This window comes from Perna viridis, chromosome 2 (genome assembly GCF_037379345.1).
Source record: "Perna viridis isolate PV_CMFRI_1.1 ecotype Kerala chromosome 2, ASM3737934v1, whole genome shotgun sequence".
Classification (NCBI taxonomy): Eukaryota; Metazoa; Mollusca; class Bivalvia; order Mytilida; family Mytilidae; genus Perna; species Perna viridis.
Genome location: NC_142446.1, coordinates 57,694,697 through 57,721,392, shown reverse-complemented (window position 1 = coordinate 57,721,392; position 26,696 = coordinate 57,694,697). Strand labels below are relative to the sequence as shown.

Here is a 26,696-nt window from a genome sequence, read left to right as displayed (position 1 = left end):
CTGAATGGTGTTTGGGTAACATTTTTGATTTAATAATTATGTGTGTTTTCATCAATTACCATTTCAATTTCTGTTCTTTTTTAATTAATTTATTTAATCTAAATCTTGGCTACAGTGATTCTTTTGCACAATTAATGCCTTCTCGACAGTTGTCCACTACAACACCCCAAAATTACGCTTGTGTTTTGGAGCCTTATCTCTTAATTTCTTTGGACATCTTTGTTTGTGAGTTGTTAAAAACACAATAATCATATAAAGCAGTATCACATTACTCTTATCTTCTTTAAATATTACTTCATCATACTCACATGGGGCCAATTGTTTAACCCATGTTGTACAACGCATAAGATTCTTCATAGGCTATTTGTAATTATATATATATATATACCTGCCGGACATGTAACAGTATTACAAGGTTTACAAAAGGAAGTAGACTCAATTCCAAAGCATTCTCCAGGATTTTTGCATGGTAATCCATACGTTTCTGACTTTTCACACTGTACAAAGCTTTTACAATTTGAGGGATGTGGAAAATATACAATGTCTTTAGTATTGTTTTCACATATTTCTTCTACAATCAAACATTATAGACTGTATAGTAAATTATTGCTACTATTGTTAATAAAAAATATCAAACTATACAAAAAAACAAACTCAAGCAAGGGCATCATTTTAATACATTCAAACAGTTTTAGTGCAGTTTTTTAAAATACAAAATCGCACATTTTTATAAGTTGAGCAAATGGGTATGAGAACTTGGAAAGTCGAACAAGTGTTAGACATGTTTTTAAATTGTATTTAGTCAACGTGGCTTACATAATATAGTAAGGTCAATCTGAGGTATTGACAATTATCTATTAGACTTATTTGGTGCGTTTCCGAATCTGTCGTTTCTTTTGTTCATCTTTCGGTTGACTTGACCGGTTGATGAACTGCCAAGCAACCCGGTGCACCTGCGTTCGTAATATTTTTTCTGTCGTTCAAATTTTATTGAATACTAATACTTATGCATGTAATAAAAAATACCATTAATTACTTATTACTTACGAGGAATAAGAGACACCATTTCGGTGTTTGAATACTGCATGCTGTAATTTACAAAATGCCCGTTTTTAACCAAACAACGAATGAGCGCATTGTTCATATTTGTCGTAAAATTCACACCAAACTTTATTTCCTTTCGATCGGTACAAAAATCCGACTGGACATCATTAGTTTCTACAACATCAACTGTCAAAGGCGAAAAGTCTATATCTGATTCTTTCTTAATTTCAATACTAAGATCACCGGCTGGTAAACCTACATCACCAGTGCAGGAATGAAGTAACCAACTTCGATAGTCCTCTAAGCCTGCTACCTGATCAGGATGCAATTTAAGAACAGGTGCTTCTTTTGGCTTGCCTGTAATATAAGGAAACTTATAAGTTCATTTACTTTCAACTGTATGGATTAAACTGAATAATAGGGAAATCAATTGTTAAAGGTAAAGCTTAGGTAAAATTTTCGTCAGGTGAGTTAAATCTGCATCATGAGTTTTCATTTCCTCTCTCGTCTACCTCGGACTTGACTTTCACCTCGATGGGTGTTTCTAGAAAAGCAGACGATGCAAATGAGATAGACCTTTTGATTTATATAAACTGCATAACGTAAGCAAATGAAAAACTCAACGTTTCACAAATTTCATATTGATAAAATTAAATAAAATATGGTTCTCAAAGTAGTGTTGATTGCTTCTAGCCACTAACTGTTGTCATTTACATTATGCAATCTAGTCTTCATTTTCAATCTGACATTTAATTCAGAATGTTTATGATGGATTTTCGGTGCATTTTTTTTTTTTTTTTTTGCATTTAGCTCATACAGGTAACATGTCTTGGTGGGCTGTTGCCATCACATTTAGGGCATTACCATCATCCGTTATCATCGTCAACTTTTAAAAGTATCTTTTCGTTAGAGTTTGAGTTGTGACTAAAATCAAAAGTACTTTATATGTCACAAAACACCATACATGCTGCATAAATAACACTTTCAAATATATCTCTTTTTGTTTTTGTTTGTACAATAACAAGCTCATTTCAGTTTAAAATAAGCAAAGCTTTAAATCATTCATGAAATACATGTACTTATCACTTTGGTAATAATTTACAATGTAAACCTGTAAAAATTCAATAAAGAAAATTACAAATTCTAACTTTTCAATGAAAACTTGCTATATCCAGGCGGTACTGATGAACCGTTGATTAACATTGTAATCCAGAATGCTCCTTCATTTTCACACGATGTATTAGTTGAAATGGTGATGACATCGTCTGAAAAACTAACTTCTAGATCGTCTTTGTGTAAGGTTATTGTATTTGTGTTATCACTATCAATAGTTGCAACGGGAGTATCAGCCGATTCCCCCAAACGTCTAAATGCAATGGATATGGAGGAAAAAGATGAGGATCCATTTAACGAACACTGTATTTCTACAGTACCCGAATCCAATTGAGCAGTAACATCATTGCAAGATACGTCTACAAAATATGTACACAAATCAATCATGATATTTTTTGTGCTTTAACACACAACTCAAAGAAGCTATAAACAAATACACGATGCGTAAATGTGGAGAACTACATAACGTTTTCAAGGCATTTAAGTGTTTTAATAAAGATTCCTACATCAAGGTCATAAAGCACAATTTCTGATAGAAACATAACCACATGTTGGAACGATACTGAATTTATTTTTTATAAACTTAGGATTATTTGAAAACAAAATCAAGAAATGATTGCGTTTTGCACGTTTTTAAGAGACCCGAATGGTATATATGTGCAAGCAGAAGTACGTTATAAGTCAAACACAGAAATGATACAAATCTGGGCGTGAAATCTGCATTTGTGAAAAAGGTTGTTCACTAAAATATTGGTCGTTTGTTAGAATACATGGTGAATATGTATTTTAATTCAGAAAAAGAATAAAAATCATGAAAAATATAATATACAAATATGTATGTTATTCTCCAAAATATTACAAAAGTACTTACAAGGTGATGGGACAGGAGTCGTAGTTGGTGGGGCTGGTGTTGTACAAAAGTCTGTGTATAAGAAAAGAAACATTTCAAAATTACAATAAAACTTCGTTAATATGATCATCGTGAATAAGATTAAAATTTATCTCCGAAAGTACATGTAGTTGTACATTTTAACTGCGTCTACCGTAATGTTAAATTCTTGTTCGTAATCTTAATATTAAACGAACGCTAATCATTTCAGCAATATATTTTATTTCATTAATGGGTTGTCAGTATTTCTAGTTATTGTTGTTCAGTATGGTTATTAAAATTGTTTACCTTCCCCTTATATTCTGTTTTGGTTAGTAAAAGTATAATGCACTAATGTTAATGTTTGCACAGTACCGTAATAATTGCATTTTTATTAATATTTTGCCACGAAACGTACTATCAGGGACAGGTTCGTTGCAGACTGAATCGGAGCAGTTTGCAGAACAAACACCACTAATGCTATCACGACACCATGACGGTGGATCACAGCTAACACCTTCTGGATAAATTCCTGTTGAGTCTCTGACGCAGATAACTCGTGAATTACAGTTGGATGGATGACCCTTTGTAGATTTATCTATACCACAGTCACAAATGTTCCCTAAATATTGATAGACATTAAAACATTATAAAAACACATCATACTGTATGCATTGATTTGAAACCGTTTAGTTATGAACAAATGCGTTTTTAACTTCTGTCGATATTGTGTGATTGTATCTAAAAGACTGTAACGTAACTGTCTAATGTACAAGAAAACTTTTTTTCAATTTTAAAAGTAAACTATAAATTTGTTTTACATTCATTTCATTAAAACAAAATGCTTTAATTCACATATATTTTTATTTTGTTTTAAGAGTTATTTGCATGTGAACAATTTGTCAGATCTTATCTGTAGATTAGCATTAACTAGTGAGTCATTCATACCATCTACTATAAGCAAATTGAAGATGTTATGTGATTACAGGCGAAATTTAAATTCGATATCAAAATTTAAATGTGAAATCTGAAGCGACGACTCGCTGCATAAAGTAGACAGAACTCGATATTTCAATTACGGTTTTCAGAAATTAAACGTTTGTTTGACCCTGCTACGATGTCCAGTGTCTTTCCTTAACTACAATCAATGGAGCTGATCCTGTGTGTAGTTGCAGTGCGACCTTTGAAAATGTACACAATTTTTCGAATGTAAAAATCATCACAGAAAGTCTTATTACACTATTCGAGAGTCCTTTCGGAATTGATGCGTCAATGCTTACCATTAAAAAAATATATACTCATTTTGATAATATCTTTATGTTCAAAAGAAAGATTTCTGATTTAATATTTTTAATGTAAAATCAGTGTCGCCCAGAAGCAGCGCATCCACCCGTACACATTATGTTTCCCTTCAGTTATACATATATATATATCTATGTTTTTTTTTCATTGCACTGCTGTCTCTTTTCATTGTTCTTTTATTGTCCTGTTAAATCTAATTTAAAACGGTCTTCGTCAATATTATAACGTTTAAATGCATGCCCTTAATGTTCTAATGTATGTATTGTATATCATTAATAAGAGAAATCTTCATAAGTTTGTAATACATTTAATCTTATCATTTAAACAAAATCAAGTTCTTAACGCTAATATGTCAGTTCCGTGAAAGGTTCTGACATGTGTTCTAGCACGTGTTAACATAAACTTACTTGGAACTAATAGGAGTTCATCACTAAGACTGACACTTGTTAAATCATCGGGATTTTGACATCGAATTCGTGCTTTGTGCATTATTTCACTAAATTTTATTGCAAATTTGACAGTTTGGTAATTTATGCAACGAGAAGTCACATTACTACGTGATACAATTTTCAGTTGATCAGTAGATAAGTCTACAAATGATGTACCATTGTCAGAAGTTATATCAATCTTCCAGTTTGAAAGTGAAAACCCAGTATTTCCTTCACAAGTATGCAAACTTGTGGTCCTATAAAAATTTCCGTCGGGAAACACAAGATCGGTGACTTGATCAGGGCTCAGCGTGATAGCTGGCTTTTCAGATACTTCTGCAAGTATTGTTATAATATAAACATACATGTATTTTATAAATATTTCTCAATGAAATAAACTTTATAGCATCTAAAATTTGGTTGCTTGATCCGAGCACTCAGGTTATACATTGTAAAATAGTACTCATTTTGGTATTATTTTCGACATTGTTAGCTCAACAATAATTACCTGCATGTATTTGTTGAGATTCTTTATATTCGATTTTCCGAGTTAATGCCAATGTTAATATTTTGTTATACATAGCTCAAAATTTATTACGACTTTTGATATTAAAAGTGTAATTGTCAAACTCTACTGTGATAATTTGTTTGGTTTTTTTGTTTTAGTTCAATCGTTATCCCCTTAATTGCAGACAACAAATATAATTAACCTTTTTTAGCTTCAGGTCTTGTTTCAAGTAATTAAATAAGACTATTTTTTTTTTATTTTCGATTAATGTATTGAGATGATATTCATTTAATCTTGTTTACAATTACCTTCGATGTTTACAATAGAAACTGATCTAGCCACCTCTGTTGAATAATCTAGAAGAGCTACATGGAATTTCCCTTGAAATAAGCATGAGACATTTTCAAACGTTATGGTTATCATGGTGTCAAAAATATCAGTTCTTATATCAGCGTGTTGTCGTTTTTCTTCATACACGGTTTCATTCTGGAAATACCTGATATCAAATACAGAGTTCGGATTGGTGTGGTCGCCTTCATGGTAAACATGGATGATGTTGTATACCTGAGGACTAGATATTGAACATGATATGTTCACTGGACCTTCAAACAGCTGCCATGTCTTTTGGCTTTCACATACGAAATCTATCATACACAGAAATGCATTTCAATATTGCAAAATAATTGGGTTAGTACAAAATACGAGTTTGTAAGGTAGTTTGTGTTAATAACTTGTTCCAGTTTTAAACACTTGAAGATTATTAACCTTTGTTTTATTTTAGATTCCTACATGATCCTATAGCGGGGCATACCACCAAGTGAGACTTGCTCACAGTAATTCGTGTTGATTTTTGTTTTTTATTTTATTTTCTCTCCTGTTCAGTTTAATATTCTCTGAATATCGTGATATCACTCTTTATCTCCTCATACTCTTCTTTAAGTAAAACATTATATTTTCGTAGCGAGGCAGGTGGGTTCTTATTTTTTCCTTATACATGTATAACTTTGTATAACTTATATAACTTTTTTCAACAGAAGAAAAAAATCGAAGATGTTGCCTAATTACCTATTTTAACTAAAATATCAATATTGCAAGTTTTCATTGTACATGTATAGATATGTGCAAGACATCTTAAATGTGTATAATAGCCAAAACTACTTCGATATTCTTAATCCATTTAACAACAAATACACACTACGTATGTATTTGAAATTACCGAATGCTGTTGTATTCTCTATGGTTGTTGTGGATTCTATTCCAGATGTTGATGACATTTCAGTGACACCAGTTGTCTCATAAGTCAATGTTGTTACATCAAATGAAGGGGATGTCAGCTTGGACGCCGTAGAAGTGATTTCAGTTACTGAAGTAATATCTGTTGCAGTAGAACTAAATTCAGTAGCAGTTGAAGTCAAATCTGTTGCAGCTGATCTCAATTCAGTAACTGAAGTCATTTTTGTTGAAGTTGAAGTCAAATCAGCCAGAGTGGATGTTCGTTCCACATCTTTCGTCGTACTTTCGGTTCGATGCGTCGACTCGGTCATTTTAGGTTTAGTAGATAAGATTGTATTGTCAGTTGTTTGTTCAGTCGGAGTTCGAGCATCCTCACTTGTTGTCGAAATCAGTCCATTACTATTAGATGTCGTCTCGGATATGGTTGTTTGTTCAGGTACAGTAGTTGTCATATCCATAACTTGTGTAGGTGGTTCAGAAATTGTTGTTGTAGATCGAGTTACAGTTTGTGTCATTTCAGTTTTAGTTGATGCCGAAAAAGTCGAAAGTGCTGTTGGAATAGCTGTAAATGTTGATGATGTTGGAGGTTGGGTTTCAGTGGTTTGTGCTTCGGATATATTATCGGATGTTGTCGACTCAGTCAGATATTTAGTTACAACGGTTGTGGTTGACTCAGTGTCAATTGCAGTTACGGTAAGATCGTCTGTAGTTGATTTGGGCATAGATGAAGTAGTTTGTTCTGTATCAATTACTGTCATCTGTGTGTGAGTTGTCCTAGACTCAGGGGTAAAACTGTATTGTTTGGACGATCCAGTGCTATGTTCTGTCGTTGACGAAGAATTTTCAGTTACAACTGATGGCGATGTTGTTGATGTTTCTTTCGTAGTTGATGTTGTGTGTTCAGTTGTAGTTAAAGACTGGTCTGTAACAAATAATGTTGATGATTCAGTTACTTCCGTGGCTTTGTTTGCAGTCGTCGTTGGTTCTTTGTCATAAGATGTAGCATCCCTTACAGTTTTGGACGATGCAGACACGCCCACAGTCGTATCGCTAACAGTTTTGGTTGGTTCATCGCTTGTCATCATGTTTGCTATAGCTGTTGTTGGATTAGATTCCGTTGAGGACTGATCATGCGTCGTTTGTCTAGTACTAGGTACATCTGTGCTTGTTTCTGAACTAGTTGTTGCTTTTTCTGTAGTAACAGTTGTTGTAGTTCCAGCCACTGTTGTGGTCTGTACAGTGGTTCCTTGCACTGGTGGAGAAGTTTTTAGTTTCACTGTTATCACTGCTTTAACGTTAACTGAACCATTTACTATATTGAATTGTCCCAGTTTATTTGCATTTAATTGGATGTGGGTCACAATTACAGCCTCGAAGTTGGTGGTAACGACGCTTTCTGATGTGTCAGTGTAATATATTGTAAACACCACTACTATACTTCCAGCACTAAAAGATCAAGAATGCTGTGAAATTTTAACAATCACATAAGGTTTAGGAAGGATTATGTTGTTATGTTAAATATATTCAGAGATACATGCTTTTGTTACAGTAATAATGAATAAGGAGGTTGTACACTCTCGTCTACGAAATAAAAATGATATTTAATTACATTTTTATACACATTTTAAAGTGAAGATATTTGTTTTATAAAAAAGGGGTATCAAGTGTAATATATGACATATGTCATGTACAATGTTTGTATAATGTTGTTATGTATCGTGTTTCAATGAACATTAAATTGAGCAGAATAGAAAGCAAATCAAAACTTTGCATACTTACGTAAGTGTATTGTGTATACAGCTGTTGTAATAAGGCATCAAATAATGACTATGTTGAAAACAAATTTAAGAAATATTTCAATTAGTTTCTAGTATTCTAATCTACCTGAGATCCGTAACTCGACACCCATAATAAGATTGTGTGTTTGCGTCGTTTTTGTATGCAATTCCTACCTGTAAATATGATAATAAAGTTAAACAGATTATATCAATTTGTAAAGCTGAGCAAGAATACATCCACGTAAAATAATGCAAGTTACCTTAATGAAAATTTTACTTGAACTAATAAAAACCTGAAACAAATGACTGATAAGAATCTTTATGTCCCCAAATTTTAGTAAGAAAAGCAATAACAAAAGTGTATTAAGTAACTAATAATCTTTGTTTAAAAGATGACCAAGACGTAGTATTGAATTTTACGTAACATTTTGACTCTAAGGATTCCGTTTAAAACGTGCATTTCCACTCGTCTGTTGTTAAAAGCTATTAACTCTTACTATACACACCTCGGAACAAAATTCGTCTGAAAATGACTTGTATTTCTCTGAAGTTGGGTCGTTGTATTCATCGGTGTAATTTCTATTGACAGTCATGTTCATGTCTACCTGGACTGAAAATTAAGATTGACTAATTTAAAAGTATGATTTGCGCGGAGCACAGCATGTTACGACCACAGCAAGTTGAACTATGTCCAGGTCATTTATCCTGATGGCAATCCCAGATCTACTTTCAGAGGCATGACAAAAGGAGAATTACTGCGATTCAACGATGCATAAATGATACACATAGTTTTGAAGAACAGCAGTATCTTCTTGCAAAACGATTTATTAAAAGAGGATACAAAGATACAGAAGTTGAGAAAATCATTAAAGAAGTCAAGATTATGAAGAAAAGATACAATTATTAAAACTGATTAAGGGAAATTTTATCCGCCTCCACTAGGTTTTTTTTTCAGCCGCATTCTCCCAGTGCATGTTTAATGTGAAAGGAATTATACTGAAATACTGGGATATATTATGCAAAGGTGATAAATAGATCTTTAACAACAGGCCTTTATTTGCTTATAAGAGACATGCAAATGTAAAACAGATGGTTACATCTGCTTCTCTAAAATAAAAACGAACTTACTCCAACCATAACAAAATGGAGAACAATTTAAAAAGAGTTTAAGTTGGATTATGAGGTGTCGGGCCCGATTGTGAAAAAAGATCGTTTTAAACTGTCCACTCTAGAAATATAACGACGATCAATAGCTATAGTAAAGCAATTTTGATTACGACATCAACAATGCAAGCAATTCATCAATATGGCTTGGGCTCCAGATGAAGAATACATTGTCAGGATCACTGAAATAAGTCATTAGATAATCAGTTGATCCAAATAGATGTTCGAAACACCTTGTGATCAGCAGGTTGGGGTGCTGACATTGTATATAACCGCGCCTTCACAATAATGCAAAAATAAACCTTGCCTATTAATTCAAATGATAACAACCCTTGCCCTTGTTCAAACTTTTAGCCCCTTATTTTCAAAAGAGATATGACAAATACCTTTAAAACTAAAGCCTCCCCCTATCCCCTAAGTATATCCTTAAGAACAATGTACTATCATTTCAAAATTATTGGATAAGTGTTACTCAATGTATCGTTAATAAACAAAAGTCCACGCACGCCAACGACGACGACAATGACAGCGACGACTGAATGATACCATTACATATATATGCGACTATACACACTACTTTTACTGTCCTATAAAACGTACAACAATAATCTGTGGATCAGTATAAATTACATCAATAATTCACCTATTCCTTTGGGACATAATATTAGATTTGCCTTAAGGCAAGGATGCATATTGTTACCTTTGTTGTTTCGAATGATCATTGACTAGATACATCGGCAAAAAAAAGCCGATATAATTGGAATTTAGTTGACAATGTTTAGCGAGTTTGCACATCTGGATTTCGCACTTGATCATGCAAAAGTTCACTCGTACAACATCATTTGCAGAGAAGACATCAATGTAAATATGTAAGCAGATACATCAAGATCAAATTGGTGGCTATAAACACCGCTACATCAGATCACATTAAAGTAAACAAAACCCATTTGATGGAGTCCAAATCATTAAATACAAAGAAAGCATAATAAACTCTGATGATGGCACCAAAAATGATTATCCTAAGCTCAATCAGCTTTTGCAAACTTCAGTTCACCTGGATGACTAAAGTTTTTAGCAAAAAGAACAAAAATACACATCTACACCAGTAATGTAAACCTGTTACTGCTGTATGGGTCAGGTTGTTTTTATATCATCTAGAGTAAACTACAGAAATTGGGAGTATTTAAAAATAGCTGCCTCTGAAAATCCAAACAAATATTTTGACTACATAAGAAATGAAGAACTATGAAGAACGGCTAAGGAAATGCAAAACTTAATCCACTGTAACAGAACTGAAACAGAGACGCTTTGGATGGTTCGGCCATGTGTTAAGAATGGCAAATGGCAGACTGCCTAAAATACTTCTGTGTTGAAAAACATTGGGGAGGGCTAGATGAGGCATTGTACCACCAGAAGGAAAACGACCGGTTTCCTCTGAACTGCATGAAATGAGATACACCTTAGGATGAGCTCAACACGTGGCAAATGACAAAGCGAAATGGAAGGAACTTGTTGCGTGTTAACGAATGGTTTCTTTGCTAATTGTAGGTTCTATATACAAATGTCTGTGTTACATTTTGCATTTGTCCTTTCAACTATTTACTTCTTGTTTTCAGTAATTGTTTTCTATACCTTATTCATTGCTTGTGGACAATTTAACAATTTGTGAAAAAGGCAGGTTGATCATGATTGGGGTTTTAACTACCATGAATAATAATTCAGCCGTCGATGTTCAACTGTCGATGTTGGTGGTTAGTAGAACCAACTGGTGTTGGTGGTGGAGCCCAACCTTCGGGATACCTGACCGAAGTCAGAAGAACTCGGTCAGAGTATGTCCTACTAGCGGCTGGGCTGCTGTGTTGACGCTCTAGCCTACCTCCAGGCCCCACGTCGGTCCGAGAGCGTTTTTTTTTTACTCTAACGTCACTTATGAGATTAAGAAAATATACAATGTAGTTTGAATATAAAATAAGTACACTACAAGAGTTACTGCTCTTGATGTGGTTGATTTAAGTGGGAGATGAATGCATAGGTTTTCTCAAAAATACATATGTAGAAACGACTATAGTTACATATGTAGAAAGGACTATGGTTACATAAAATATGGTGTATGTAAAATGTAGATTTAAAAAGAATCGTATGTTTGTTTGGTTTTTATGCATCATGAATCAACTCTACCATTGGCATCGTCTGATTTCATAAGCACAATTCAAAATCTTAACGATGTGTAGATGTGGCAGGTAGTTTGGGGCGAGGGATCAACATTTGAAACTTTGTTTATTCTTTTTATGTTTACTTTTTCATATAATTTACTACTTATGCATTTAACACATTCATGTTACTCGATGGAGTATACATGTAATTGTTTTCAAAAGAACAATACACTATAATTGTACAATGTTATCAAATGTCGCGTCATATCAATGAAATTTAAATTTTTAAATAATTTCAGTAATTTGACATTTTTAGTTTTCTGGCCTTTCAAAGCAGAGTTATTTCAATTGTGTAAGAACAAGCTTTTCTGATAAATTGATATAATATACGTCCTGTTTCGGGTGTAAAACATCTTAACCGTAAAGCAGACAAAATGTTAAACGAGAGGGGTGTAACATTACATATTACTGTCATTTCTTACATTGATTTATCGAGTTAAACTGAAATTGTATACTGGTAGATTGAGGTACCACAGTATCTTCGTTATTCGAGTTGAAACTGGACTGTTTTAGTAACTTCAGCATCATTTCATTTCGTTTATCATTTTTCAGCGGAAGCAAGGTGTATTATAAAACGTCTCACTACACAACTTTAATTGAAGACCTGAAAGTGTTACTAAGTGCAGAGTTACAAATACATTTAGAAAATTAAAGGTGTTTCTTCAATTCTTAGTCGCTGATTAAAAATCAATTGACTTTTTTTACCACCTGGCAGTCTTTTAATTCTGCGAGAGATTTCCCGCCATTGTACATTATACAAAATTTCCATGCTTTTCATGGGAGAAACAGATTCTCCTTCAGCCCATTCTTGATTTAAACTATTTCTAAGCTGTTTAAAATAAAAGTATTTACACTTGTGAACGCCATTGACGGAAATAATGCTCTTCAAAATTGAAAAGGAGGCAATTCTTGGGTCATTCGGAGCAAAATGACAGTTGGGAATTAATGTATTGAGATTTTAACATGCTCGCTACAATTTTAAGTACCAGTGCATATAAAATTCAGCCACCGACAATGGTAACGTGATTAACGAGGTAAAAAAAACACCAAAACAACAATTATTTTGGGGTCTACATATGCTGTATTTACAAAGCAACAATCCTTTCGGTATCCAGATCTGTATTTTTGAGAAAATTATAGCTTTATCTGCAACTGAAATCGATCAAATCAAACAAAACAAAATCATGAACGGTAACTCTTGCAAAGTGCCAATTTCATGTACTATCTATATTATTTATCTCAAAAGCGCAACACCCAAATGAAAAACTAAGATTAGTTATGTGACCAGTGACTGCTTCAAGAAATAAAACTGAATTCAGTGAGTATTTAACATGCACCAGTTGTCTGATTTTCATGAAGTTTTAAGGTTGCTACTTAATTCTATTATGACGTGCTTCAAAGCTCTTTAGACAACAGCCATGGTAAAAAAAAAGTGATATACACATAACCAACATTTCGTGCAACACATATGTTGCGTTTATTCAGAAGTCCTATTAGAATCGAAATAAATCACGGAAACTCCATTTTTTCATTGTTTTACCACAGATTGGCCATTTATGTCTTTATTAAAGACCTCGCTATTGCTCTAGGTAAAACAATGCGACTGTGCATATATCAATGGCCAGCCCACAGTAAAACAATGGTAAAATGGAGTTACCATGATTTATTTCTTAATTTGATTTCTAGCTGGTTCAGGCAATAATATTTATTTTCAACTTTCTAAGGCCTATAATATTTATTTCCAAACATTGCCAGATCCCTATCAGAATCAAATAATCGTCCCCTGACCGTAGTGAAAGTGTATGGATCGACCATTTGTCTCTATTCCTCACAAGAACTTGAGTAAAGGTTTACGGACAATATATGAAATTACAGCTCAATGTGGTTCTAAAGAAATAACAGTACTTGGTTGGCTATCCCGTGATAAAACAATGATAAAATGGATTTCTGTGATTTATTTCTTAACTTTACTATCTCAAATGGAGTAATAATGCAAACCAATCTTTACCGAAGAGGAAACTAGTTTATATATTATATATATTACGTCGATCAAGGAAAGCAGGAGTGAAAAAATTCTAGGTTCAACTTGGGAAAAATAAACTACCGCTTAAAAATCAGAATATACATGTACTGCATATAGTTTACTTTCTCTGAGCTGCAAAAAATTCATACACCATTGCTTTAAATACATTCTCCAGGTCGATTATTATTTTTAAATTATGTCTGCATGTTGTCTGAAGTACGTCCAATGAACACAATACCTAGAATCTGTAAATGAAATAATGTCGTTCATGGAAAATTCTGTATAATTCTGTCTCGTGGAGTCCAATTTGAAAATAAATATAACGCCCAACTCCCTAAAATGCCAAAATGGCGAAATCTGAAAACATCGTACATTTATTTAATTCGTTTATCTCCATTAAATACAAAACCCAATTTAACCAATTTTAAAAGGGGTACAAATCAACTAATTGAAAAAAGAATTTCGACTGTCTGCATTGTAAAGGTTACTTTCATGCATAATAACAGAACGTGAAAATGGAAAACGAAGACGATCTACATACACAACGTACATGTAGCGATGCGAATAAAATAGATTACATGTGAAAACTGAAAAAGAGGAAAACTTGTAAAATGTGCCATTTTCCATACTCCAGTTATGTAATAAAATACATTCTGTTTTAATTCAGACAGTTTCGTGGATCATTAATTCCCAAATCGGGGTGGTTCGGTTCATCTTCAAATCAGTTTATTATTCTACTTTTTGCAAATAGAATAGATCGGTTACTTCCTGATTTTAAATGCATTGTGCATACTGAATTCTTAATATTTGAAACGTAACGTTCTCTGATGTCTTCAAAGATAGAATTATTTAAATATTAGGGTTGAATGTCTCTTTTGTTAAGAAACCCGTAAGGAATATTATATAGTTGTTTACCAATACAAAAGAAGAATAGGGAAGGTCAAGAGATAATACAAAAAAGTATTTGAAAATGATTCGACATTTTTCACTTCGTTTGCAATAAAAAAAAATTTATGACAAAACATGAAGTCTTGTCATTGTGGTACATGTACATGCATTTAATGATAGTAACGCATGTCAAGATACATAAAAAAAAGTAATAATTTTCATTTTTGTTTGTTTGAAATGACACGTTCGGGTATAGACAAACTTACCATATTCTTTAAGTGCTGAAAAGAAAAGAACTCCAATTACACACTTAAAACTAAATATGCATGAAAGTTAAGGTACATGACTTTGTACCGAACAACAAAATTGCAAGAAATTTCCCAGAAAAAGTAGGGCGTGCCACTTAACTAATGTTTGCCGAAGTTAAAGTGAAGTATTGTATAAATGGGTACATGTAATACAATGTACACCTTTGATCGGTGACTCACAAAATGAATGAGAAATGTTGAATTTTAAGTCCAACGTATAAATCTTACGGAGCAACCACTTGATTTTTATGGTCTAGGATCATACTCGAAATAAAAAAAGACCGGAATATGATGGTTTTTTTTTTTGTTTTTTTTGTTTATTTTTGTTTTTGTTTTTTTTTTTGTTTTTTGGTTTTTTTTAATGTCCAGGATGAACAATTGGAGACAAATGGAAGAAATTCAGGAAAGACTGAAATAAAAGTTAAAAAAAGATAGGTAAGAAATTACGCTACACAGATCTTTTTTCTAGACCAACCCTCTAGAAAGCAAAAGATATCTCCGTTATATTCATATGTTCATCAGCAATTAATACTCTACTCGGGAATTCGTTGTTAGACAAATTGCCATGAAGAGTGGAAGATAGTATCAGTATTTACCTGCAGGTTCGTCGTCCTTTTTCCCAATAAGAAACACAACCAATAACGCGACTATTATAGATAGCCCTACAAAGCCCCACCACAGAGAGCACAAAATATAACGCCCGTAATTCCGTTGTTGTTTAGTATCCAACTTTTTACCGGGTACTATAACAAAAGGGTCACTTGGCGCACGGTAGTCCCTTTGTAGATGTAGAGATATCTGAAAGACAGAAAAAGCTAAATTCAAACTTTATCATTTTCGAAACCTGAAGAATATCGCCATGACCATCGTAACATCCAGTAACGAGCTCATTTGACGTATAAAGTTCTTTGTTTTTTGCATTGAAATCTTGGGATTGAGGTTTGTGGAATATAAAAAAAAAATGTTAAAAAACTAAAATTTATATATGTGATCTCTTAGTAACTTTTTATGAACTTGTTTTAAGGAACTTAATATGTAAAACAAATCCTAAATTAGGAATAAGCAAATATTATCTCATACATTCTCAACTTGTTAGCAAGAGTAATCAACGGAACCAAGGTTATAGCGGTAATCAAAAGAATTTAATCCAGGGACAAAGACCTGACATGGAAAACAGACATACACAACAAAGAACATATAGTAACTAAAATCGTACATACAAAGTAACAAAAGCAAATGAGCAACTCGTACTCCACTAAAAACTGGGAGCATGGACCAGGTGTACCGGCAGGGTAAGCGTCCTCTGCTTTTCTAGAAACACCTGCCGAGTTACTCATTAAAAGTCAAGTCCGGAGTAGACAAACGAGGAAAGGAAAACTATGACTCGTTGAATAAATCAGTTTTCATGGTGCAGATGGATACACTGTAACGATCCACGAGTTCATGATGACGACCATAGAACTTCTGTAGTGATAACTTCAATCTTGTAGCAACATACCCCTGTTCCAGAAGCCTATTTGTGAGAGTTCTAGCGCGATGCAAAAAGGTCTGCATAGTTTCGGCAAGCTCTTGCATAACGTATGAGTTGTGATATGAACACTCCATACGCAGGTGCTGAAGAGATGTTGCCACTGATGAAAGGAAAGTTGACAATTTTGAATGAAAATGAAAAGTCATCACCTTTGTCGTAAAGTTTGGTCAATAGTTTTCCTTTACCATCGATTTCTAAGTGTAGGTCAAGATATGAGGCTGACCTCACAGTGTTTGTAGTATCCTTTAGCTCAAGTTCTTTGGGTTAGATGCGATGTATCAAATCCCCAAAACATGTTTACTGTCATTAGATTTACATTTCTATTCGTGTAAAATGCACAATAATCAAATAAAGTTCCAATATATGAGTTAATATGCATACCAGTAATGTGTGTAAGAGATACAGTTATGAAAATCTTGGCTATTGTTTTAATTTCATTTTCTTACATGTATTACTTGTTCTTACTTTATATATTCTTTAATTTAAAGACAGGGACGCTTATAGCAGGTCTAATTTATATAGAGAGAGCACGAGTTGCCTCACAAAATTATACCTCCTCCAACGAGGATTTAACCCTAGAACGCCTAGTGACAAGCCAGTGAAATCGATTCGGCTAAAGAATTCAGACACTGACAATTTACAAACCAGGGAGTTCCTTGATATGGATGGAACATGGCATCTTTTCAATGTAATGTTAACAACATAATATATATATGTGTCCAATAGAACAGCGATTTTTTTATATCGACAATAATGGATGGCTCAGGAAATCATAAGATATATAATATATACAAGATGTGTCTTAACTGTGTGACATTAACAAATAAAAGTTACAGTCATAGATCGTCATTAGAAACACACACCCCTACCCCTTTCTTTAAAAAAAATGGTTACGCACATATACAATATATATGTGCACGTACATGTTTACATGTACTTAACCAACACTCCTAAGAAAATCATTAAATCTGCAATATGCTATTAACTTTCCAAATTATTGATACAAAAGAGAACCTTGTAATACAAAATACCAATAATACATAAATGTTTAAAAACCCGTATAGTAAAATTAAAAACTACAAATTCCATTCAAATATTGAACACTGACAAACATTTAAAGAGTTTATTGAACACAAATCACGCATGATTGATATATCTCAATGGAAAACAAAAACAATCGAACCAATAGCTAGGAAGAAGAAATATTAAAAATCTACATTGATCGAGATTAAAAGGATTGTTGAAGACCAGAAATTTAATTTAAACTGCAACTAGGCTGTCTACTATACAATGTACACGTATGGTGTCAAATAGAACACTCCTGTATTTTAATGACGAGTTACATGTTATTATAATGTGAGTTGTCATTAATGCACAATGCATTCCTCATGCAGCCGGAGATCGAACCCTGAACACCAGCACCTGAAGCTGCACTATGTATATGTACCAACTGTGCTAAAAGAGTGCCACATGAGCGCGACTAACATGTAACAGATGAGTCTTTTTGTTTATATTTTTTGTTCTCGAGAGAAAATGCCATAGCGGTAATAGTACAACATAAATACAAAATACAAAACAGCAAACGGACATTCACGAAATTCCGTGTATTAAGGCTAAAAACCACTAATTCCACTTCCCATAGGCTTCTATGCTAATTTCACAATATTCAATGGCTTCTCTGGACTTTACCTTAACTTTAACCTGCAGATGACTATATATCAGCATGATTCTACATATGTCAGCTCACAATCCTCAGAATGGCATATGGGGTTAGCAAACTTGCAGTGCAGTACTGGTCACCGGAAGTGAAGGGTCTATAAATAGCATGGGAAATCCCAGTGTTTTCACACGATAGGGGTATATTTAAAAATCATTATGGAGATTAGGCTTCACATCACAAGAAGCAAAATGCACCTATAAAATGTACAGAAATGTTTTTCCTTTCAGAAACTGTTTAAATTTTTAAAATAAGATGAGAACTTTTTTCACAACACTATGAGGAACAGGGGTAATTTCTGCGTAGGACTGTTTTTGCGTACGTTCCAAATGCTCATTGGTTGAATTGGTGGTCTGTAACCTTAAGCATACAATTGACTAACAATTTAAACATTATGTATTATCTTTAGTTGGATAATATTTGTATTTCAAATAAAGCATTTCTCGGAAAAGTGCTCGAAATATATTATAAGAAATATGTGTCCTTCTTCAAGCCTTTTGTCCATACATATTCTTCTCATGTAAATTTCCACTGAAATTTACGAATGTGCACATCTGTTTATGCACCAATACACATTCTTATTATCCGTTTACAGTTGAGAATATATACATGTAATAATTATACCACTAATAAATATATTAATAACTTCTAGTAATAAATAGTAACGATTAATAGGCTTATTTATTTTTTTTCATTTAATTCTGTCTCTTACAGTTTTTGGAAGACCATTGAACGAAGTTTCTTTTAAAGTGTTTTTAGAGTTGTCGAAATTTGTAAATAGAAATTGAATAACAAGCGCTCCTTTTATGACAATTACAAAGTGGTTGGCATTAAACGTTGAAAGCAGAATTGGGCTACAAAACGGCAATGATTCGATCTTCATAATATAAGAAGTATAATAGAAATAGTATGTTTTAATTCAAAGAACTTATAAAAGATATTCTTTTAAAACATACACGACTTTGTATATGTCGTTTTAATGTGTACATGTACCTGTAATCTGAAAATTGTATAGCTATAAAAATTTCGGAAATACCCGACATTTTCTCTATTAACTTTGAATTTAATACTCGCATTTGAGCTTCCAAATAATCAAATCTCAACAATTCATTTGAATAACTACAAAAATATCCCAATCTTCTGTACAAATCTTCATGTTCGAATTATCTGTTTTTCTGTATACATGTAATGACCATTCTATACTTAATGGTTCTATTAGAATAAATCATATCTCTAATTATAAATAAATATTCATAAATTATGAATATAAACACATGGATAATAGTTAAATGTGTAGAAAGGGGTAGTAGAAAAAAAGCTTTCTGATGTATCTCAGTTTTTTTTGTTTTTTTTTTAAGTATTTATATTGTTGACTGTTCAAATGCCAAAATCGAGACAGATAATTCCATCTGTTACACTACATTGCAATCCAATCACGTGGAAAAACGATATTTACTGATTAAGTAATCATATTACTCATGTCGTAATCACAGAGGTGCATTACATACAGAAGCAGTTTATAATCCACTGTGGATTTTGAAACAAAAATATACCAAAGACAAGAAATTATTGTAAGGATGCAAAAATCCGAAAGAATAAGTCTGTTTAGCAGAGCAGTTATTTGACAGAATAAAATACAACAAAATTGTAGGCAATGCTCATTGACTTGGTATAACCCCTCATTTTGACAATATTACCTTTTGACCTCCAGTTTGAGTTGGATTGAAATCTTAAAGTAGAAGGTGCACAATAAAGATGCCGTTAAAATTTCATTAAATTCCGTTCAGTGATGTACATGTATAGAAGACATAATGGATAAGAGATGGGAACCCCCACGTCCCCATATTCATAAAAAAATCCATGTTCTGCTATGTGAAATTTAAACCTTCAAATTGATTTGGATCAAAATTTAAAACAGAAGATGCACAATTGGAATAATAAAGATTCTATGAAAGTGTTATTAAACTCCTTTTAGTGGTGCCGCAGGAGTAATGGGCGCCACTTAGCATATTGGAAGGACGGACTGATGGACAGCCATATCACAATATACCCAAGTTCGGGGCAAGAGTAAACATTATTGTTCTTTAGATCACATCAAAACAAAATCTTTTCTATATGATTCCCTGTTGGCATAAAGATAACGCCAAAACTCAGCTTGTTATCTGAGACAAAAGAGAATCGCTAACGAGTATGACAAGCTCACTATATGAAGCTTTTGGTGCTAAGTTTTCTATGGCTTAAGTTTCAAAAATAACACAATGTCCTTTATCCTTTTATATTCAAATCTCTCATGTTCATATAAAGCAAATACATTGAATGACCAAACAAATTACACCCGCAATTAATTTTTAAAAAATGTTATTTCTTTTTTTTTTAATCAGAGGTGATACATGTATCCTGAGGGGATGCAGGGAGTTCGCATCCCTCCTTTTATTGGAAAATTTGTCATTCTCATGTGAAAAATTGACGAAAAATGACAAATAATGTTCTATGACCACATTTGGTTTCTCTGAGGAACCCCGGCTGGCAACCCTCCTTTTCAAGGTGTATGGATCCGCCCCTGTGTATATGGTCGACCTGAACAAATTTTGTTTGGTGTCTGCTACATGTAAATACTTACCCTAGGCCATGCTCTCTGAAGATATGCTTCATTAAATCCACGATTGAATATCATATCTGTCCATGGAGGAGGTTGTCCATTCTGATCCCTACTAGAATTTGAAACGTTATCATGTTCATTCATCCTATGGTGATTTTCTGTCCTAGAGTATTCTAAATATGATTGGTTTCTATCACTTGGTGGTTGTTCATCTTCTTCTGTCATCGTTGACAGAGTTGTAGCCCCTAGTTTCTCAGATGGCCTTGACTTCCTGCTCATTCGGAAGTTCTCTTCTCTGTTTACTGGTTGTCTAATACCGATATCTTCACCACTAGAATCTTTGAAAGATCCTACTCTTGTACTGTAAATTCCACTCCCTCGGTTTTCAGGTGACCAGGAACCTTTAAATAGACACACATTTTCTCCTGGAACTGTAATGTCCGGTTGTTTTTTACCTGGTTCTACGTTTTCTATATTTCTTGAATATATCCCACTTTCCGGTGTATTTCTACCGTTTTCTTCAACTGGTTCACGCTCGGTTCTAGGCGATAGTTGTGATCCATTTAAATCATTGTCCACCTGGTAAGAAGACCCTATTTGACTCGCGTAATGCCCACTTTCCGCTAGATCAGTAGGCGTTACTTTGGGTATTGTTTCACTATCTTTATTTACGCTGTCATCGTGAACTGGGTTGAAGACGACCCCGTCGGTATCGTCATAAAAACCTGAAGCACCAAGGTCTGAAGCAAAGAAAGACTGCCGTTCCGACATTTTCGCCTCAAATGAAAAACTTTAGAAAATTCGTGACTATTACACATGTACAATATTAAACTAATCAATTCCACTTAAAACCATTCAATGTGCAATGGGGTATATACCAAATAATTTGATATATATATAACCAGGTTTGTACTACCGGGTTCATTTTAAAGTTCAATCATTTTTTCATTAGCATTAAAAATTCGTATAATTATAGTCAACTCTACTATTATAACTTTAATGCTTAAGAATTTAAATGCCTATGTTTTGTAATAGAATGGGCACAATCATCTCGCTTAAATAGGCGTAGACTGCAAAGGTGCAGTTATTCTAACAAAAAAAAAGAAATAAAGGCTTTGGAATCATTGTCAATACTTACAAGCCTTACACCGCAGAAAATGTTCCAAGGTTAATGATTATGTTTCATGTCTACATGATCAACAAAGAAATAATATTTGCAGAGATGATTACAAACATTGATTGACTTCTGATAATCAAATATTTGCCCTCGATTGAGAATTAAAAAACGGAGTGTTTAAATATTTGACCTTAATAGAGGCTACACTGTTTTATCGATAGGTCTTGCTTCTCTGTTTGTTGTGAAATACGACTAAGATATCGATACAAGCAAATTGTTCTGTATAGCCATTGCTGACAAATAATGCTGTAGTCAGGGACTACGTTTTTATATCGAATCCCACATGACCTACATTATATATGAAATATTTTAAATGTACAAATGTAACAAGGTGAAAATATTAAGCGGCTGATATTTTTAGTTGCAGGAAAGTTCTGACGGAACATATACATGTATCTTATGTGAAGGACTTGTATTGGTGTATTCCCTGGTCTAAAATCGCTCCACGTTATGGCATACATATGTCAATATTTGTCACTATACATTTATCAAATAGTTATAGACACAATTAAAAACTGACGAAAGTGTGAACGAACAGACGCACAGACCAAAAACGGATAAACAGTACGCTTACTGTAGCGGGTGTACGAATCACAGGCACTTGGGACTAGGATTTTTTTTTTATTTTCCTAAAAAATATCATTATATCTATATACTTCTCTAACATATAGATGAAAACTAGGCATGGTATAAACAGCAATAAATAGCAAGCGGACATGTCAGAGAACACGGATCATATCTCAAATATGGAAACAAAATGATTTAATGATATTTTTAGGAAAATTTAAAAAAAAAATCCTGGTTCCAAGTGCCTGTGGTACGAATGTAAACTAGCACAACGGGTTTCTATTGAAGTAATTAAAGTAAATTGGATTACAAATACGAAAATGAACAACAATCATTATTGAGTAGTTAAATGGTAAAATTTCGACAAAAGTTAAAAAATGGCAAGTTTAACCAGTTAAGATGTTGCTTTATTTCAAAATAATGCCCGGCCAAATTTGGGACCTCAGTTCCGTGCACGCCATTGAATTACATAATTCATTATGTAGTATTTGATTATCTTTTTTAAAAGGTATGTGCAGGCCAGTGGATCGAAACATACATGAAATTGTTTGTGTTTTTAAATGTCTGATTTTTTGCTGATACAAGAAGTAATCATCATCTTCTTGGTAGTGCATGTATTTTGGTTCAGTTAATCCAATAAAATTATCTTCATTTCGAATTCGTCATTTGGCGATTTGCAAAACTGACAACTAGAAAGAAGACAAAACGAGACAATCCAGGAGGTGGTAAACTGCTCTCACTTGAAATAAGTTAGCATAATTTTAAAGTAAAAATTCTGTGTAATGAAGTCCCGTCGGAGTCTTTTTAACACATAATTGAAACACGGATAAAGCTTTCAGTAAATTTATGTAGGGTCCAAACTTGATTTCAATACCTATTTGTGATATCATGTCTGTACGTACAACACTTGTATGCATGCACATGTATGTCAAAAATGATCAAATGATACACTGGAACTCCCTATTTCTTCAGAACCCCTATGATCCCCCTCCCTCCCATTCAAAATCTCTGGATCCACCCCTGAGTTTAAATTAATAGAAACCCAGTTCGAATAAAGCTCTAATTTTAGCGAAGTTTTTGGCAAGTCAAATAAAAAGACTTGTACATTAACTCCGATGTCAATAGAACTTTACAATATAGGTGACCAAATATTGCTTCTCCGGATTATCTTGGATTTTTTTTTTATCAAGCTAAGAGGCTTAAGGATATACCTTCTTGTTCCGAAAATATGCTTCGACATACTAAATATTTTGTCAGAATGAAGGTGTATTCATACAACAGGCGTTAATCGAAAAATATGGATTAATTGGCAATGCATGTACAATCGTGTATATGCGACCCAATTTCGATTCACAGTATTTGGTACACTTGTACTGTGCATATATTGTTATGATATCAGATTTTTCTTTTCTTTGTGGTTGAGTTTTTTTTTTTTCTTTTTTCTTGCTCCAGAATGAACACAATTTAAAAAAAAACTAGAATAATTATGTAATAAATGGAAATGAATTACATTTTTGGGGCTTCAATTTCATACATGTACTTCTATTCATAATAACTAGATGTTACAAACAGATCCATTTAATATCTAGAGTGATATGAATTACCTGTTCGTACGCAAACTGTATAGATAAAAAAATCCAAGGTATAGATCATACTTAATATATTCTGTCAATATTTTTTTCTAATTTTTCTCATAAGTTAAATTTCAAATGACTATTTAAATTAATACATTGAACGTCACAGAACTTGATTTCGAGAAAATTTACGATTTTATATTTTATGTAGGGATTTTCCTTTTATGCTCGAATAATTAAAGATTCACGTGTACTCCGTAGAAATTCATACAACTTTTTCAAACTATATTTTTTTTTCAATTCTTATTCATCTTTCCTTATTAAATTAGTTATGCCTTTGAAAGCTACAACTTCCGACGAATGCTTCCAACGGTCGGTAATTATAGGCAACGGACTTTCAGAGATTTTTTCTTTTTCCTTTGTTCTAATTTTTCAGATAGATGCAAAAAATGCTATTTTCATATGTACATGTTCTGTGGGTAATATATGAGGAGCTCAAATGATTTCAGCATTTTTTTTTCATTTTAATTTCAGTTTAATATAATCAATTTATTTAAGAATTGGCTATAATAAAAAAAAATTCTATTGAAAAATAACATAAATTTTCCATGTGCATATTGTTTATTGCGCGAAGTGCAGTAAACGAAATATGCACATGGAAAATTTATGTTATTTATCAATAGACAACATTTTTATCATAGCCAATTCTTATAGATTAATTTTAAAGAGTAATCAAGGAACCAATGTTATAGCGGTAATCAAAAGAATGTAATCCAGGGACAAAGACCAGACATGGAAAACAGACATACACAACAAAGAACATAATGTAACTAAAATCATACATACAAAGTAACAAAAGCAAATGAGCAACTCGGACTCCACTAAAATCTAGGAGCATGGACCAGGTGCACCGGTAGAGTAAGCGTTCTCTGCTTTTCTAGAAACACCAGCCGAGTTGCTCATTAAAAGTCAAGTCCGGGGTAGACAAACGAATAAAGGAATACTATGACCCGTTGAATAAACAGTTTTCATGGTGCAGATGGATACACAATAACGATCCACGAGTTCATGATGACGACCATAAAACTTCTGTAGTGATGACTTCAATCTTGTAGCAACATAACCCTGTTCCAGAAACCTATTTGTTAGAGTTCAAATGCGATACAAAAAGTCTGCGTAGTTTCAATAAAACATATTTTTATCTTTAACAATGAAAAAGTAGCTCTGAATTTAACTGAAAAGGGGCGTGTCAATATTTTTTCTATCCATTGAGATATAATAAAATTATTCTAACCAATCAGATTACAGTGTTTTTCTCAAATTAATTTATTAACTAATGAGTTTTGAAAATTACAATAGAATTGACAAGTTTTTTATATAGAGAATCATCTTTCAACTGTGGGTTATGTGAAAAAAAATACTGTTCTTTATTCAGAATTTACTGGTCTTAATATGGATTTTAGAGATCTTTATACAAAGTTTACTGGTCTTAATATGAATTTGAGTGATCTTTACACTGAAATTACTGGTCTTAATATGGATTTTAGTTGGTCTTTATAGAGGATTTCAACTTCCGGTAGACCAACTTCCATTCATATTAAGACCAGTAAATTCTGTATAACGACCAGTACTTTTTTTTCGCAAAAACAACAGTTGAAAGATGCTTCTCTATATAGTATTTTATAAACTTATTAGTTAATAAAGGTTCATAGTTTGTATTTGGTTTCGATCACTTGTATTGGCCCTCGACTGCGCCTCGGGTCAATACAGGCGACCTCAACCCTATACAAGTGTACTTGGACTTTATACAGGATTAATATAAAAATATCATTTAATAACACTATAATATAATAAAAAAAATTTTCCCTGTATTTTGTTTTCATTGGAAGATACTCATGAGTCAATGCTGTAGGTACATGTAGGAATCGAAATACGTCACGAATAAACTATATTTGGCTGATTATAGGAGACAACAGGATCCTCGGTGTTGTAACTTTAAATTTAACACACTACGGACTGTCCTTTGAAAAGATATTGAATCAACAAAATGACATTATAATAATAACATTTTAACCCTAGCACAAAAGATAAAACTATGCCAGGGCCAGATTCAAACTAAAAACATTTGACTTAAAATGAATGCGGGAAGCGACTGTCAAATCATTCGGGCTACAAACACTTCAAGTCAAAATAGTCTTGAAAAGGTTAATCGTGTAATTTGTATATATTTTTAAAACAAAAAGTTACATTTTCACTTAAAAAAATCATTACCAACCATCTTTCGCTTTTAAAAGATGCGTTTCCTTCTATCACAGAATGCATACAATGTGGCGGTGCTTCTTATGAAGTTCCCGACTCAAAGCGTTCAATTTATAGCAAAAATGTCGAAAATGCATTTCAACGATTTCTGTTGATATTTTTTGTATTTTTTTCTATTTGATTTTCCACAATTTTACATTTGTGGGAAAATTAAAGGTTTTTTTTAACAAATTCTGATGAAAATTATGGATATTTTATATTATTTTTATACTATTATTTTTGTTTATATTGATCCCACTTCTTGTCAGAATCTCGTGGAAAATGGTCATAGTCCTATGGTTTCACTTGACATTGTAATTCTTCATAAAACGTATTCTCTTTTACAGGACGATTGATCCATCA

At 33.0% G+C, this 26,696-nt stretch overlaps 1 protein-coding gene across 3 annotated transcripts in view; it reads right to left on the bottom strand.

Annotated features, from left to right (window-relative positions):
• LOC148626212 (uncharacterized) overlaps positions 1–21,600 on the bottom strand; it is a 31,072-nt gene extending 9,472 nt beyond the window's left edge. The window contains exons 1-13 of one of the 3 annotated variants that reach the window (XM_088569985.1): positions 20,739–21,600; positions 15,467–15,668; positions 14,829–14,843; positions 8,781–8,884; positions 8,381–8,448; positions 6,480–7,942; positions 5,572–5,907; positions 4,735–5,091; positions 3,444–3,647; positions 3,029–3,079; positions 2,193–2,516; positions 1,048–1,401; positions 389–571 (exon numbers count right to left, since the gene is read on the bottom strand). In XM_088569985.1, the coding sequence (XP_088426111.1) occupies positions 389–571; positions 1,048–1,401; positions 2,193–2,516; positions 3,029–3,079; positions 3,444–3,647; positions 4,735–5,091; positions 5,572–5,907; positions 6,480–7,942; positions 8,381–8,448; positions 8,781–8,884; positions 14,829–14,843; positions 15,467–15,668; positions 20,739–21,488 (4,411 nt within the window). In that variant the 5' untranslated portion in view covers positions 21,489–21,600. The other 2 variants (XM_088569986.1, XM_088569987.1) reach the window with 2 other exon arrangements.
• Positions 21,601–26,696: the final 5,096 nt, after the last annotated feature.